Source organism: Spermophilus citellus (assembly GCF_964194105.1).
Source record: "Spermophilus citellus genome assembly, chromosome: 3".
Lineage (NCBI taxonomy): Eukaryota > Metazoa > Chordata > Mammalia > Rodentia > Sciuridae > Spermophilus > Spermophilus citellus.
Genome location: NC_138184.1, coordinates 188,360,008 through 188,378,624, shown reverse-complemented (window position 1 = coordinate 188,378,624; position 18,617 = coordinate 188,360,008). Strand labels below are relative to the sequence as shown.

Sequence of the window (18,617 nt, the reverse complement as noted above, 5' to 3'; positions counted from 1 at the left end):
GTTTCCATATCTGCCAATTAGAGTGAGAGTCCCTGGCTCAGTGCCCAGGATTGTGAGAACATACTGTGCAGAGCCATAGAAATAGGATCAGCACCACAACTGCAAAACATCCTAGTTACTAGATGTCCTGACTTAAAGTGGAAATATTAGCAAGAGTCATTATTTTAATAATCAAAAATGTGATGTTTTAGGAAACCCATCTAGCTGGGTGAAATTTAAGCCATGAGGATCATTGTAAGGGCCCTAGGGATACAGAAGCAAAAGGTGGAGACTTGAAATATGCCAAGTCTAAGCTTTGCTGCTTAGCATCTGGGTGATATTGAGAAATTTCTTAACCTCCCTCAGTACCTTCATCTGTAAAAAGGGGAATAATGACAGGTGTCTCAGAGGACTGAGATGAAGATGATTGCAGATGCAAGTTAGTGGTCTTGAGTCAGTTATGGGGTTGAATTCTCACCCACTGTGTGCTTTGCAACTGAGAATCTCTCTTATTATAATTGTCCATTAAAAAACCTAGGCATCCAGGGCAAGTAATTGTTAACATTGCTACTTACTGGGCATTTTGTATACTGCAATGCACTGTGCCCATATTGAGTAGTTCATGTGCATTCCCTCCTGCACTCTTCACAGAAACCTACTGTTACTGGTGTGAAAAAGGAGGTAGAGTGAGACCAAGCTTTCCCTCTATCTTCATTGTGTCTCTTCAGGCTGCTTTGCTTTATTTTTCCAGCTGTACTTTTAATATTGTTTTAAACTACCTTAAATTTTCAAGGAAAAAGCAGCAACTAACTGAATGTATTTATATAACATGTTATTTTGGTCTTATTGCTGTCTAGCCCTGGAGACCTGCTCTAAATTCACTTGGGTTTTTGAGACAAGTGATGCTCACTAACTTTTTCTGGAAAGTACTGAAAATACAGACACCCCAAAGTTTACTAAGTAACTTAAAAGAAAGCATTTTAATTTCCAATATGATCATTGAAAGAAGTATTTATATTTATGTTTGGAAAAATTATTGTCAAGAAATACTTTGTATCCTCATATGTTCATAGATGTCTTCAAAAACTGAATATGTTTATATGACACGGATTATTTGTGTACATGGTGTAATACTGTCCTCAGAGGTCATGCTAGAAGGATTATTAGTTCCAAAAGGGTTAAATCCAGCAAATTCTTTTTTAAAAAATCTATGTGCCTTTTAATTACTATGAAATACCATGCTTACCTTAGAGAAAACATGAAAAAATGTTTTTGTAAAGTGTGGTATTAACCAAAGCAGTGGTTTATTTTAGACCAGATTTAAGCTTCTTATTTGCCTGTGAAATTCATTAACATTTGAAACCTCCCACTTTTTATGAAATGGAAATAATTTATTGTAGACTTTCTATGAGTTATATCAAGAACAGTTGATTCTAATAACCAGTCAGCAAATGTTAGGAATGATTCCTTTCCTTGCAAGAGACTCTTAATGCAGACCTGCTGAGAGTCTGTTTTGTAGAAACAAGGAATTGCCTCTCTCCAGTAAACCACTTCTTAGCTTTATTTGGTAGTTGGCTTTATTCTGTAATAAAAGTAATGCTCCTTTTCACTTTCTACACTCAAAATTTCTATACCCATCTCAGGGTATTTGTGAACCACCATTGCTCATCCTGTGACCCCATGTCAAGAAAGATCTTCTAATACATTAATTTTGACTTCATTAAATTCTCTTACAAAATAATTTCATAAAAAATGAAAATGTGAGGGTTTAAAGGAAAATCACAAGTTTATTGTTTAAAACTTTGGGAAGAATGCTGTGTCAGAACAAAACCTCATTACAGACAATTATCAAAGTCGCATAGAAATATCATTAAAATGTTGATCCAATTTGCCACGTTTCCTACAACCTTTTAAAAAACACAAGTTAAAAAAAAGTAAAAATAAATAAAAAATCTGATCAAAATGGACAAAGAAATATTAGAATGATAACAAATCTATTTAACTTCATGTGCAGAATTATAACCATACCATTTTTGCATATTACACTATTAGGAAATTGGGCAATAGATCAAGAAACAGAATGTTCTAGAAAATGAAGCTTCAAAATTGGTAAGCATCATGTACTTTTTCCAAAAGACATTTTATTGTGTTGAATCAAAGGTGACTCTTTGGCACTGAGCAGCTCCTTAGAGTCATCCAAGTCCTCATTCCCTAATCCTGAGCTTGGCTGGATCTCATTGACTTGTTTGGATTCCAGATTACATTAGATCCCTTCCTATAGCTGCTACCCACAAGTAACTGGGCTGGTGCTGCCCTACATTTCTGTTGATAATTTTGTTTTTAATTCTGCATTAGTTAATTCTAGTTTAGTTAATACAAATTCTAAAAACTAATTGCATAGGTGATCAGGTACCCACAAGAGGATACTATTGAGAAAGTTTTTATTCTGAGTTCCTCCTTTGCTGTGTGCTTAAGTGGCCTTTGCCCTTCTTCTTTTACAAAATGCCAATAAGCTACCATCTCTGATGGGTTTGAAACCCCAGAAGACATACATGCAGATGATGCATTAGAGAAGAATTTACTGGCTCTAAGTTTCCTGCAACTGCAAACTCATTTCCTTACTTCCTAAAGCCCACCCGAAAGGACATCTATAGGATTCATTAGGTGTGGAACACTGATAATCATATCTTTGATTATCCAAAACTTCACTCTTAATTTATTTAATTCAAAAGTGAACCTCTGGTTATATTTTTTCCTCCCCACCACCTTTTTTTTTTTTTTTGACTACCTTCTTTTTCTAATGTACTACTTAACATCGCCTCTGTCCTCAGATCAGAAGCTCAAAGCTCATGTGAGTCCCACCCACCTCTTTGAAGTAACTAAGTCGTATGAATTCTTCCCTCAATATCCCTGGAATCCCTTCTTTTCTTTCCTTTGTTCATTTGTTTGTTTTTATGGCAATTTTCCAGCTCAACCCTACTGTCCCCAACTTTGGCTGTTACTTCAGTCTCTCTGCCTTGCACTGACTGAGGCTGTGCATCCCTGCTCCGTCCGACATCCTCAGTAGACCTCACAGTATGAAGTCCTGCCTCAACCTGTCTTTCCATGCTTGTCCACACCATTCTACTCTGACTGTGGTGCTCCCTGTCCTCACCCTTGCTATTTCCTGATCTCGCTCACAACATTTCCAAGGCCCTTCTTTCTTCCTCTCCAAATCATACCCTACTTCCCAAGCCCTGTTCAAGGCTCACCATCCCATGAGGACTTTTCAGTGCCTCAAAGCTCACAATGATCTCATTTCCTGAAGGAACTCTGCTAATGGTGTTTGAAGAGTCATAAATTAATTCCAAACTAATTAATCATGTTCTTTGTATTTTACTGAGTTCCCAGTGACCTTATCCATGTCACTGGGTTTGAATTTTAAGCAAGATATTTAATCACATCCACTTGGTTGTTCCGAGAGCAGTAGTAGTTTTCAACCTTTGGTATGGTAAAATAATACCTGGGGAACATGTTAAAATGCTATTAAGCTCCACTATAGCTACAATAAGGTCAAAGTGGACCCCAAATATGTTTTCCCTATGAGTTCTAAGTGATGCTGTTGCTGCTGCTTGCTTTCAAGCATCTCACAAAAGACTAGAACAGAACTAATAACTGTGTATAAATTCTGAGTAGTGTTTTCCCCCTCTTTTCTTCTGTTGCATGCTCATATTCTTTAACTTCTTTCTTTTAGATCGACTTTGAAGATGTGATTGCAGAACCAGAAGGGACACACAGTTTCGATGGCATCTGGAAAGCCAGCTTCACTACCTTCACTGTGACAAAATACTGGTTTTACCGCTTACTGTCCACCATTTTTGGCATCCCGATGGCACTCATCTGGGGCATTTACTTTGCCATTCTCTCTTTCCTGCACATCTGGGCAGTTGTACCGTGCATTAAGAGTTTCCTGATTGAGATTCAGTGCATCAGCCGTGTTTATTCCATCTACATCCACACCTTCTGTGATCCACTCTTTGAAGCCATTGGCAAAATATTCAGCAATATCCGCATCAACACGCAGAAAGAAATATAAATGACATTTCAAGGATAAAAGTATTCATGATTCTTTTTTTTTTTCCTTGTGATTTTCCTGGTGCCAATCCCAAGTTTCAAGTTGCTAGTGCAACAACAATTTATGAATGATTTATCATGGTTCAGAACAAAGAAATCACTTTCTCAGTTTTCATAACTGTTATTTGTCTCTTCTGAGCTATTTCATCTATTTTTGGTGATCTGAATTTTTTTAAAACCATTCCAGTTTTTTTCTGACCTTTTGATTTGCAAGTGGATCATTGGTTTATTGGCTAACATGTGAACATATTGTTGAAGGATAATTTGACAGAAATATGAATAACTCAGGAGGGGATAAAAGAGAACCAATAACCTCAAGTGCCTATTCTTAAAATATTAATCATTTTATAAGGAGGAAAGAATTCCAGGCTGTGGCCATGAGTGTACAAGTATGTGGGCTGATTTTAAGCACACTTTCTCCCCATCATGAGGAGTTAATGAATTGCTGCCATTCATCTTAGTAATCCAATTGGATCTAGTGATCCCTATCAAGTTAGAAAGCATAATCTTCTGCATTGACATGACCCCACTCATCCTTCTTCTTGAAATTTTCTGTGCCTCAGTATTTGTTGTAGAGATAACAAAACCTAAGTGCCTTCCTGTTTGTCACATGGTCCTTTTCAAGTAGGATCTAACTCATCAACTGTCATTAGATCAGCAGCCTCCCTGAAGACCAAAATTAGAAAGAAAACCCATTACCTAGCTCCCTATACTTGTTTCTGACTTTGAGATGCAGAACCTGGGGAAGCTCCTGTCTGCACTGGATCGTGTAGAATCTTTATCCATGTCAAGTATGGTCAACATGAGCCCGATAAAATGAATGAAAGTGGACGAATGGGGCTGAGCCCTCTCTGGGCTGGCAGGAGTAGACGCCAGCTTTCCCTTCCTCTCATCAGCTGAATGAGGTCAGCATGTCTATTCAGCTTCATTTATTTTCAAGAATAACCATGCTTTCCTGAATCCAAACTAATCCATCACCAGGGTGGTTTAGTGGCTCAACATTGTGTTCCCTTTTCAGCTGATCAGTGGGCCTCTGGGGAAGGGCTGTCAAAATGGAGGCCATTGTGTGAGACTGTCAGGGCGGCTGCAAACATGACCCCTTCTGAGAAAAGCCTTGCAACCATCTGCTACGCTGTGACACTCGGCCCCTCCCCCTGCCAGGAGCCTTGGACCTAATCCAAGCATCATTTTGCTCAGAGAGAAGATGGGGGAGGAGGCAGTAATAAAAGATTGAGGTAATTTCGCTGGAATAAGTTCAAGTTCTTCGGAACTCAAACTGAGGAATTTCACCTGTAAACCTGACTCATACAGAAAGCTGCCTGGTACCTCCAAAAGCTTTTTATTCCTCCTGCTCGTATTGCATTTCTGCTGCTGGAAATTTTTTTTTTTAACCTAGTCCAGTTACGCTTTTATTTTTTATTTTCATACACTTATTGGAAACTCTGCTTGATTTTTTTTTTTTTTGCCTCTTCCAATTTCTTGACAGTTTTATTACCAACCTGTTACCTACTATGATTGTTTGCATTTAAAACAGACACTGGCGTGGACATAGTTTTTTTTTTTCTTTTAAGCAGTGTACATAACTGAAAAAATACACTATACTGCATACTTTTTAAGTGTAAAGATATTTTTATCTTTATTTGAGGAAAATCATTTGGGAAATGGCTTTATGATTCAGTTTGTATACTGTGTATCCCAAGACATATCTGTTCTGTATAGAGGCTTAGTCCCTCATGCAAATCAATTGCTGGTCTAAAAAATTGCTGAAATTTTATATGCTTACTGATATATTTTACACTTTTTTATCCTGCATGTCCTATAAAAGTTACAAATCTGCACAAATAAAAACATTTAACAGTTAAACCATCAACTTTATTTTTTCCTCAAAACAGGGTTTTGTGTGTCAGTGTGTTTGTGTCTGTGTGTTTGTATGTAGTGAGCATGTGTGTTTTGCATGTGCACATGCTTGTACTGTATTGGAGGGGAGCAAGTAATGGTCTTCTACTTTTCAATTATTACCAATCATTTAGTTGGGATCTTTTTGCTAAGGTCATTACCATTCATGAGTTACTTCAGATAAAATTGTAATTAATAACAAAGACTTTTTTAGCAGTTGGCTTAATGTTTTATTATCTATTATCTAATATGAGCCCTCAACAACCTTGTGTGTTGGATATTAACACAGTCATTTGGTTAAGGACACAATTTGCATTTAGGAGGCAATGCCTTGAATTTTGCCAGGGCTTAACTGGGATTTATCAAAAGGTAATCATTTATTTTGATCCTTGGCTAAGTTTATATTCAGGACTTCTGTTATTAGTCAAAGTTCTCCAGAAAAACAAAACCCATGGGACTTAGAAACAACCGAGATAAAAATAGGGAGCAAGAGATTTAGTATTAAGTCTAGGCTCTAGGATTATGGAAGCCAACAAACTGTAAAATCTACAGTGTAAGTCAGCAAGCTGAAGATTCAGGACAGCTGACACTGAAGGTCCAGGTCAAATTCTGGCAGGCTCAAGACCCAGGAAAACCCTATTTTTCACTTGAATCTAATGGCAGGAAAAAACTTATGTCCCAGTTTGAGGGCAATGAAGCATAAGTTCTGACGTGGGAGAGGGCTGGTCTTTGTTCTTCTCTGACCTTCAACTTGGGTGAAGTGTGCTCACATTAGGCAGGGCATTTGCTTTACTCAGTCTACCAATTTAAATGTAATTTTCACTCAAAAACACCACTCAAGAAATATCCAGAATAATGTTTTCCAAACCAAATTTTGCAAAGGAGATCTTCTAATTTCTCTCATTCTGAAATTTATTTCACACAGTTTACAGAGTTCATCCTTTCTCTGGACTACCAAGGAAATACTGAGACTGCTGTGTTGGTAACTCACTCTGGGATTTGTTTTTACCCAACAATTCCTTTTCCAGATGCACATGAAGACATGCCTCTGAGTCTCTGCTCATGGCAGCATTTGAGATCCAGGCTGAAGTTACATCTCTAGTTCAAGCAGAATAAGTGAAGTGAATATAAACAAGGATTCTCTTTTGGTTTTATTACTTGAGTCTCTAAATGAATATATATTAACAAAATTAGGACTTATTTATATTGTGATTCAGCCATACACAGGAAATAGTTCCAACTATGGATGCACAAATAATTAGGCGATTTTGGAGGACTTATCTCTGTACTGGTGATCACAGCTGCATACGTCACACATTTAATAAATGTCAGTTGACGTAATAATACACATCAGTTCAGCAGAGTGGGGCTGTGTCTGAATAGCTGATTGTCACTTGCCTGCATATGGCTGCTGATATTCAAATGTTCTGGTTTTTAAATTATCCACATGCTAAAATTAGAGAGGGGAGAGTAAAGAAAGACATTCTTAATACAAAATGTTAAGCCATAAAAAATTCATTTTATGAGTACATAAAAATGTTGTACTTCTATATACCAAAAACTGTAGAAATAAATACAAAAGAAATGATAGAAGATGGTAAAAGAAAGCATTTGAGAAACTTATATCATGCAACGCATTATAATATACTTAAAATATAAAGAGTTTTCATAAATTAAGAAAAAGATGTTGTCAATAGAAGAAATAGGCAAAAAAAAGATAATCTACAAAAGGACATGCATGACAATCACATGAAAACCTTATTAGGAGGTAATAACATCAGAGCAATGGGATACTATTCTCACCTACATATGCAGTGATTGAAATAAAGGTAATGTTCATACTGGTGAGGATGAGAAAGGCAATGCCTTCATCCATGACTTTTTTGAAGGTCACTGGTGGACAGTTAAGTTTTATAAAATTTATAAAATTAAATCTTTATAAAATTACAATGTTATTTACTAAATAAAAGTAACAAAGGCATACCAAGATTCATCATTATAAATTTGGTTGTCAATAGTATAATAAGTTGGAAACAACATAAATATACAAACACAGGGAGTCAGTTAAATAAATTTTGGTGCATGAACTTAACAGACTACTTTTAGCTTATGTAATAGAATAACCACATGAAAATATAGTCTTGATAATCTTAACCAGAAAAGGAAAGATAAAAAATTATATGTGAAATATGCTACTAATTTGTTGTTGTTGTTTCTTAAAAATGGGGATGGGGTAGGGCTTCAAATTGTTGAATTATTTCTAAGTTTCTATCTGCTTTATAGGCATTATTGCATGTGTGTAAGATTTCAAAATAGGTATTGATATTCTCACTTTACAAATAAGATTTAGAGTGTTGTATTGCATCACCAGCTCTCATAAATAATAGGTCTTGGACTTGTGTGTTCTGCATCAATGCTCTGCTCCTCCCACTCCTCCACCTAACTTTATGTGGCTTCTGAGCCCTCAGCCTTCTTCCTCTTCATGAAGATTTCTGTTCCCACAAACTTATAGAATCATTTCTTCCACTTTGAATATATAACAATCAAGTAGTATGAGCAAAGTTGGAGTAAACTTTCTCAACAGTGAACTAATAGCAACTAAAACTTGTAATATTTTCTAAGTTCCAAGTTTATGCATTTTAAATGTATTAATTCACATAATCCTCCCAATAACCTCCAATGATATGTATTATCATTATCATTCCAACTTTACATATTAGGAAACTGAGGCTCAGAGGAATCTAGTAATTTGCCCAAAGTCACACAGCCAGTAAAGTCTGGGTTTTGAATCCATGGAGTCTAACTCCAGAGTCTGGGAACTGAACCAGGATACCAAACCATACAGTTAGTGGTAATGCCAAAAAGCAGAGAGCAAGGAGTATCTCTACTGAGAATAAGTAATAGCTAAAAACATAGGTGGTAATTAAAATGCAAATCAAAACATTTTACATTTAAAATATAAAACTAAAACTGCTCGCAAACTTATCAAAATCATTGATTTATAGATTTAAATAAAAGACTTTACAACACAAAAATGTTTCATAAGAGTGTATATTTTGTCACATAGCTTAATGACTTCTAAGAACATAAAATGATTAACTTTAGTTGATGTACAAAATTCAGGGCAGATATTTGAAACACCCATTTTGAACTGAACCATAATGTTTATATTTATTTAGACCAAAAAAAAGAAAAAACAGATTACTGATAGAACCATTTTACCATTAACACTCAGAACTGCTATTTTTTTCTCTAGAAATCTCCGTTCTTTACTTGACTTTCATACCTCAAATCTGCCAATTCCTTGAATGATAATGAATTTCTCTAGGTGTTATTTTTTACCCAACTTGCTTGAGTCAATAATATAAACATCAGTGCAAACTCTCTCCTCCCAGAATGCACAACAATCTGCTTAGATTTGCTCCCATCATCTCTTTCCCTTCTGCTAAATGGATGATTCCCTCTCATACCAAAAGCCAATTCTTCCTAGGTACCCAAGTCCTATTCTTCATTTCCCCAAGATCTTTGCTCCCTTGGTTATCTCCTTTAACTTCTTTACCACCAACCCCTCCCTGTGTTCTGGATTGTTTGTTTTTGCCTACAAACATCATGTGTCTATATTTCTCTATAAAAAAATACTTTTCTTGTCCTCAGACCCTTCTCTGATCATCAACTATTTTCTTTATGTTCTTTTACAGGAAAACTTCTTAGAAAAATTATCTGTAGACATTATCTAGACATTATTAAATTACCCTAGCTAGCATCATATTTTTAAGCCACCTAGGTTTTTAAAATAACATTTGACTCCAGGTTCCCAGACATAATGTATATCAGAAATCAATACCATTGTTGTTCCTCAGGAGGCTGTATTTGATTTGATTTCTTTATTTTGTTATTTAATTATCATTATCATTAACACCTATGAATTCATCCCCAAATCAAAGAACTACAATGGTGACATACACACACATATGCACACATGAACATGTGTGTGTATATCTATGTATACAGAGACTATATAAACTACTTCACTTGGTACCTCCTCAGAAATATTGTATCTTACTTATGAATTGATTAGTGAGTCTTTCTATCTTTAATTAATTGCTTTTTCCTAAATTTATTTCCCTAGATATTTATGTGACTATATCAGCTTACTTCTAGTTACACCAGCACTGTTCTGATATGTTTTTTCCCAGTATTCTATCCCTAAGGCTGCCATCCACAGCAGTACTGACAGTGTGCTCTACCCCTACACACTGAATCATTCAGCGTGCCAGTCAAAGACACTGCCATGTGAATGGCATCTCCTGGGTTCTGCACAACCTTCCCTACTTCCTTATGCTTTATAGGTCTTTTATAAACAACACAAAGTTAGAGTGTGTATTTTATCCTGATAGTCTGTTCTTTAAGTAGTAAATTCAGTCTATTATAAAAAAAATTTAAGATTATTGATATATTTTTCTATTTTCTTATTTTTATTGCCAGTGTTTTAGTTTTTTATATATTTTCTGATTATATATATTACTCTAATTAGATGAGAATTTTAGCACACATTTATGACATTGGCCTTCCTACACTAGCAATGCAAATCATGCTGACACTATCCAGAAGCTTAATTGAGAGAGATTTTGAATCTACCAAATGGGGAGGTGATATTCTTTCTTCATTTTCTTAATATTAGCTTTCTTAATATTAGCTTTATTTTCCTTCAGAAAATGGGAAGTCTACCAAGGTTTCCTGAGTTAATTGATGTATTTTCTTTTTTTTCCCTTCCTTCCTCTCTCTCTCTCTCTCTCTCTCTCTCTCTCTCTCTCTCTCTCTCTCTCTCCTTTCTTTCTTTCTTTCTTTCTTTCATTTTTTCTTTTTTTTGCCACTTACTCTAAAGGTATTTTCAATGGGAGTCTCTTGATTGGAAAGCTTTGTATGTCTCAGAATATTTTATTGTGGTCTCACATCTGAATGACAAATTAGTTACTTGTAAAACTCTATCTTCAAATTCCTTCAGTGTTTTAAAAAGATGATTGCACTGCTTCTGGCATTCGGTATCACTATTTAAAAGTCTTAGGTCATTTGTGTCATTTATCATTTTCTCTTTGTCTATGATATTTTTACATCTTAGTGTATGATTTAAAAGTGTATCTATGTGTGATTTTTTTAAAAAGAGATCTATATTTCCCATTTAGTCAGTCCTCTGTAGTCTATTTCAATCTGTAATTGTTCTCTTAGAAATATTTCTCCATATTTCTTCTTCAAATGTTTTCTTCTCTCCATTTTTGTATTTTCTCCTTCCGTGGTTCCCAAAGTACCTGGTACTTCTTGGGAGGCTGAAGCAGGAAGATCACAAGTTCAAAGCCAGCCTCAGCAACTTAGTGAGGCCCTAAGCAACTTGGTAAGACCCTATTTCAAAATAAAAAATAAAAAGGTATTGGGATGTGGCTCAAAGGCTAAGTGCCCTGGGGTCAATCCCTGGGACCAAAAAATTAAATAAAGAAAAATGCAAATCAAAAACAAACAAGTTGGTACTTATATTATCTCTGCCTCTGAACATTCACATTTCCTAGGACTTTCAATCTGGTCTTTCAGTGAACTAATTCATTCTTAACCTGATTTTATATCACTTTTATTCCATCAATTAGGTTACTTCAAACTTTATATTTTTTATTCTAATATTATACATAATTCTTTTGTGATTTCTTTTCTTATTTCATACTGTTACTCTGTTATATTTCTTTCCTCAAAGTGTTCATTTTAGAAAACACAAATTTTTGGTCTTTCTGTTCTAAATATGTCTGCTTCTGATGGTATTTGTAATCCAGTTTGTTGTTCTCTTTTTGAGATAGTTTGTTCCTCAAAGGTCCTCTACATTACCATATATGTTGAAAATTCCCCAGGCTTCATCCTAAACCTTTTCCTGTCCTTTTATCCATGTGACCGCTGGACTCTCTCTCTCCTTGGATGTTTCACAGATATTTCTCCTATATCCTATTCAAAACTATTCTGTTGATGCTTCCTCCATCCTGCAAAATATTCTACATAATTTTAAATTGTTTGGTAATCTATGCAGTTACTCAAGCCCCAAATCTAGGAGATTCCCTGAAATATTCTTGCCACTATCCCTATTGCCAATCCAGCAGATTCCATCAGTTCCATCTCCATGACACATCTTGCTTTGGCATTCTTGCCTCATTTCTACAGCTACTACCTCAGTGTGAACATTTGTCATTCAAATCCTGGTCTGTCCTAGCTAGTCTACTTCCACTTTTGCTCTGTACCCAACTCATTTAGTCATTTATTATACAGAAACATAAATTGCCCCATGCATGTACACATACACACACACACACACACACACACACACACACACATACACACGTACACTATAGCAGAAAATCCTCTGATGACATATTATTGCACTATAAAATTGAATACCTGTATCAAGACCTATAAAGTCCTATGTGGTCCAGTCCCTGCCCTTCACTCTCTCTTGCACATTCTCACCATCTGTACACCAGACCCACTGATCCTCTTTCAGTCCCAAGAGCATGCTACGCCTTTTCTGGTCACAGAACTTTGCACAGCTGCTCCCTCTGACTGAGAAGCTCCTTCACCTTTCTTTCTTTCTTAGCTCCCTCTCATCCTTTAGGCCCAGCCTCAATGTCACCTCTCAGAGCTCTTTCAGGTCTTCCTTACCTGAAGCAAGGCATTCCTTCTTAATCTCTATCTTAGCCTCTTTTTTTTTCCATCACAGACTATATCAATTATTTTACTTGACTTTTTATATTCTTTTAGTCTATTCGCCCTTTAGGATTTAAGCTCCATGAGGCAGAGATTTTACCATAACAGAAAACTAATGTTTGTTGAACAGAAGTATGGATGGATAGTCAGACCACCCAGGGTCTACACAGGCACAAACTGTCAAATTTTGGCTTTAACAAGTAATAATGTCATGAAGAAAGTCATCTAACCAGTTCTGAAATAAGCTGCAGTATTGTCAGCAACACATCTATCACTTGTTTTTCTTCTTCTACATCACAGTATTTCTCCATAATTTTGTTATCCAACAGAGTGTCTCAATTGTACGCATCTGAATATTTTGTTATGATCAAAACATGAGTTTCCCTAACAAAGATTCTAGCAAGAACTAACATGGATGTTTGATATACGTATTTTTCTTACTTGAATAATAGCAAACACATGTTGATACAGCTATTAGGGAAAAAGATGTTTTTCCAGCAGCTGTTGATTTCATCAATTCCACTATGCAATGAGTCACTCTGACTTCCACAGAGCTAGAAAGTTACAACTAAGGAAGTAGGAATTTTTTTATTATTGTGATGAGAGAGGAATGGGAACAGTTAGACATGGAGAAAGTTAAAAATTAAATCTACTCAGAGAAGAGATTTGATTCTATAGAAAGTTGAATAATATATATGCCAAAGGGGAAAAACTGGATACCTACCTAGAATTTCAGTGAAACAAGTGAAAATTGGCAATAAGGGGAAGGTATTTGTAACAGGAAGAAGGCAGTTATTAAGAAAAAAAGAAAGCAACAGCTGGCAGTGTGAGCTGCTCTCTGAATGGCCAAAAAAGAAGCCTACTTCTTCCTGCAGTTATTATGTGATAACAACTATTAATGAGATAATAACTATCCCAGGCATCAACCAACATTCTTTCTAGAGGAAATTTCTTAAATTCCCTATCACATTGCACAACCTCTTGGAAAAGGTAAGATTTTAATTACCTGAAAACTCTAAAACAGAAAGCTGTGTTGACTGTGTAGTACAAGCAAGCACTCTGACTACATAATACAGTATGTATATTGATGGATGTAATTTGGCTTGACATAGACTTAGCATTTTCACAGTGATTTTTTTTTCTTCATTGCCTTTCATATTTCTCTAAAAATATATATAAAAAACTTTCATTTATTGAATTCAGACCATATACCAGGCAGTATGTTAAACAGTTGACAAATATTACTACCAACAACCCTATCCTATATATTATTTTCTAGATCAAGTGGATACTATTGCTCTGTTCTAGAGATTAGGAAATAAAAACTCAGAGAGTTTAAATAACATACTCTTGATTACCTAATGCACTTGACACTCAAAGTTCCTCTTTGGAGCTGGGGCTGGGGCTCAGTGGTAGCTCACTTGCCTGGCATGAGTGAGGCACTGGGTTGGATTCTCAGCACCACATGTAAATAAATAAAATAAAGGTCTATCTATAACTAAAAAAATATGGGAAAAAAGCTCCTCTCTATAGGGACACTCACTAAGTGCTCAGGACTGCACCATTTGACAGTCATCATTGTGTGTCATCAGTGGGGAAAAAAGAGGAGTAAGTGGTTAAAAGCCAAGTAAATAATGTATTCTCCAGTGTATGGTGCTGTTAACAAAGTTGTTCATGTTATTCCTCCAACAGGAACTTATATGGATCAATTACTATAGGGAATAGAAAAATAAGATAAAGATGAACAAAACAAAGGCCTCTGCCTTGGTGGAGTTCAGTGAAGCACTATGAAGATGCTTCAGGATGGACTTCATATTCTGCTATTTTTGACAGTAAATTTTATAGTTTAAGATAGTAACTTTAAAATCCCCTGAGAAGGGAGAGGTGATGAGGGGTAAAGATCAAAGAAATGGTGTCTACTATTTTCCCTTAAGTAGACAAGTTCTTAAATTATTTTCTTATTAATTTTCAGCATTGCATTTTATTTGACTAAATAGTTCCGTTGCCAAACAAATTTGAAAACCACTGATTGACCCAGGGAAATAAAAAATACATATTTTATACCAGCTTAGATCTTAAACAAAACATTGCTGCTTGCTTTCATCACTAGCACTCAAATACACTTTAATATTTTTTGAAGATACAGGCTTAACAGAGTAGATGACCAAACACAAAAAATATCTATTAAAACCATGAGTAAATACCAATTAAAATACAGGATAGTCTTGCAAATTCTCACACTCTTGTTCTAACAGAAATGAGTAATAACTTGAGTGGGATGAGTAGGGAAAACGTGGTAGTGTCATTTACATTCCTGAGGAGAAAATAAATTTAACAGCAAGCCCTTTGGCATTCAGACAGATATCTGGGATGCTGTTAAATATTGCTCAGGCAAATTACAAATAAAGTATCGGCCTTCCATCTTTACATTGGACTAGAACATTTTCTTCAGATCTTATTTCACTTTCAAACTTTAACCTTAAACAATAATAAAAAACAAACAATCAGCCATTGTGTAGCAGAAAAGACTTTGAACTTGGAAGCAGGAACCTATCATCAAATGCCCAACCAACTTCAGAACGAGCTGTGTGCTCCTACATAAGACCTAGAACTGACTATGTGCTCCAACTCAGTGGCCATAATGCCTCCACCTCATTAGACCGGTGTCAATGAAAATGTCTAAAATAAACATGGGACTTAGAACATTGCAGGCAAAAGAAACAATCAGTGAAGTGAATAGAGAGCCTACAGAATGGCTCTTTATTTTACCACACACACATCAGATAGAGCACTAATCTCTAGGAAACATAAAGAACTCAAAATCTTAACACCAAAAACCAAATAACCCAATCAATAAATGGGTCAAAGAACTGAACTGTTCAGAGGTGATATACAATCAATCAACAAATATATGAAAAAATGTTCAACACCTCTAGCAATTAGAGAAATGCAAATTAAAACTACTCTAAGATTTCATCTCATGCCAGTCAGAATGGCAGTTATCAAGAATACAAACAACAATAAGTGCTGGTGAGGATGTGGGGAAAAAGACACACACATACATTGCAGGCGGGACTGCAAACTGGTGCAGCCAATATGGAAAGCAGTATGAAGATTCTTCGGAAAAATGGGAATGGAATCACAATTTGACCCAGCTATTCCACTCCTCAGTCTATACCCAAAGGACTTAAAAACAGCATACTAAAGTGATGCAGCCACATCAATGTTTATAGCCACAATTCACAATAGCTAAATTGTGGAACCAACCTAGATGCCCTGCAGTAGATGAATAGATAAAGAAAACATGGTATATATACACAATGAAATATTATTCAGCATTAAAAGAAAATAAAATCATGGCATTTGCAGGTAAATGGATGGACTTGGAGAATATAATGCTAAATGAAGTAAGCCAATCCCAAAAAAACAAATGCCAAATGTTTTTTCTGATATAAGGATGCTGATACATAATGGGGAGGGGGGGCGTGGAGCATGGGAGAAATGGAGAAACTCTAGATAGGGCAAAGGGGAGAGGGAGAATAGGGGGGGAATGGGGGTAGAAAAGATGGTGGAATGAGAAGGACATCATTATCCTAAATACATGTATGAAAGCACAAATGGTGTGACTCTATTTTGTGTACAACTAGAGACATGAAAAATTGTGCTCTATTTGTGTAATATGAATTAAATTTACATTCTGATATCATATATAACAAATTAGAATAAATAAATTTTTTGCCTTTTAATGTTTTTTTAATTTTTTTATTGATTATTTAAAGCATTACATAGCTCATGATATATCATCTTTCATACCTTAGACTCAAATTGTGTTTTGAACTCCCATTTTCACCCCAAATATAGATTGCAGAATCACATCTGTTACATATTCACATTTTTACATAATGCCATATTAGTGTCTGTTGTATTCTGCTACCTTTCCTATCCCCTACTATCCCCCCTCCCCTCCCCTCCCCTCCCATCTTCCCTCTCTACCTCCCCTGCTGTTATTCAATTCTCTCCCTTTTTTTCCCTCCCCCTTGCCCCTCATAGCCTCTTATAATTTTATGTATCCTTGAAGGTCTCCTACCATTTCCATATGCTTTCCCTTCTCTCTCCGTTTCTCTCCCCCCATTCGTCTTTGTTTACTGTAGTCTTTTCCACATGCTTTTCCTTCCTGTTCTGTTCTTAGTTGTTCTCTTTATATCAAAGCAGACATTTGGCATTTGTTTTTTAGGGCTTGGCTAGCTTCACTTAGCATAATCTGCTCTAATGCCATCCATTTCCCTGCAAATTCTATGATTTTGTCATTTCTTAGTGCTGCATAATACTCCATTGTGTATAGATGCCACATTTTTTTTTATCCATTCATCTATTGAAGGGCATCTAGGTTGGTTCCACAGTCTAGCTATTGTGAATTGTGCCACTATAATCATTGATGCAGCCGTATCCCTATAGTGCGCTCTTTTAAGGTCCTCAGGGAATAGTCCGAGAAGTGCAATAGCTGGGTCATATGGTGGTTCCATTCCCAGCTTTCCCAGGAATCTCCATACTGCTTTCCAAATTGGCCGCACCAATTTGCAGCCCCACCAGCAGTGTACAAGTGTACCTTTTTCCCCACATCCCCGCCAACACTTGTTGTTGTTTGACTTCATAATGGCTGCCAATCTTACTGGAGTGAGATGGTATCTTCGGGTGGTTTTGATTTGCATTTCTCTGATTGCTAGAGATGGTGAGCATTTTTTCATGAACTTGTTGATTGATTGTATGTCCTCCTCTGAGAAGTGTCTGTTGAGGTCCTTGGCCCATTTGTTAATTGGGTTATTTGTTATCTTATTGTTTAATTTTTTGAGTTCTTTGTACATTCTGGATATTAGGGCTCTATCGGAGGTGTGGGGGGTAAAGATTTGTTCCCAGGATGTAGGCTCTCTATTTACCTCTTTTATTGTTTCTCTTGCTGAGAAAAAACTTTTTAGTTTAAGTAAGTCCCATTTGTTTATTCTGGTTGTTAACTCTTGGGCTATGGGTGTCCTATTAAGGAATTTGGAGCCCGACCCCACAATTTGTAGATCGTAGCCAACTTTTTCTTCTATCAGACGCAGTGTCTCTGATTTGATATCAAGCTCCTTGATCCATTTTGAGTTAATTTTTGTGGATGGCGAGAGAAAGGGATTCAATTTCATTTTGTTGCATATGGATTTCCAATTTTCCCAGCACCATTTGTTGAAGATGCTATCCTTCCTCCATTGCATGCTTTTAGCCCCTTTATCAAATATAAGATAGTTGTAACTTTGTGGATTAGTCTCTGTGTCTTCTATTCTGTACCATTGGTCCACCTGCCTGTTTTGGTACCAGTACCATGCTGTTTTTGTTACTATTGCTTTGTAGTACAGTTTGACCTCTGGTATCGCTATACCTCCAGATTCACACTTCCTGCTTAGAATTGCTTTTGCTATTCTGGGTCTTTTGTTTTTCCATATGAATTTCATGATTGCTTTGTCTATTTCTACAAGAAATGCCGTTGGTATTTTGATTGGCATCGCATTAAACCTATAGAGAACTTTGGGTAATATCGCCATTTTGATGATGTTAGTTCTGCCTATCCATGAACAGGGTACATTTTTCCATCTTCTGAGATCTTCTGCTATCTCTCTCTTTAGGGTTCTGAGTTTTCATTGTATAAATCTTTCACCTCTTTTGTTAGGTTGATTCCCAAGTATCTTATTTTCTTTGAGGATATTGTGAATGGAGTGGTTTTCCTTATTTCCATTTCAGAAGTTTTGTTGCTGATATATAGGAATGCCTTTGATTTATGCGTGTTGATTTTATAACCTGCCACTTTGCAGAATTCATTTATTAACTCTAGCAGCTTCTTTGTAGACTCTTTTGGGTCTGTT

At 36.0% G+C, this 18,617-nt stretch overlaps 1 protein-coding gene across 1 annotated transcript in view; it reads left to right on the top strand.

Moving 5' to 3' along the window:
• CAV1 (caveolin 1) overlaps window positions 1-5,955 on the top strand; it is a 32,673-nt gene extending 26,718 nt beyond the window's left edge. Inside the window, exon 3 of the mRNA XM_081284371.1 lies at window positions 3,713-5,955. Coding sequence (XP_081140497.1) covers window positions 3,713-4,054 — 342 coding nt within the window. The 3' untranslated portion in view covers window positions 4,055-5,955. The remainder of the gene's footprint in view (window positions 1-3,712) is intronic.
• Window positions 5,956-18,617: the final 12,662 nt, after the last annotated feature.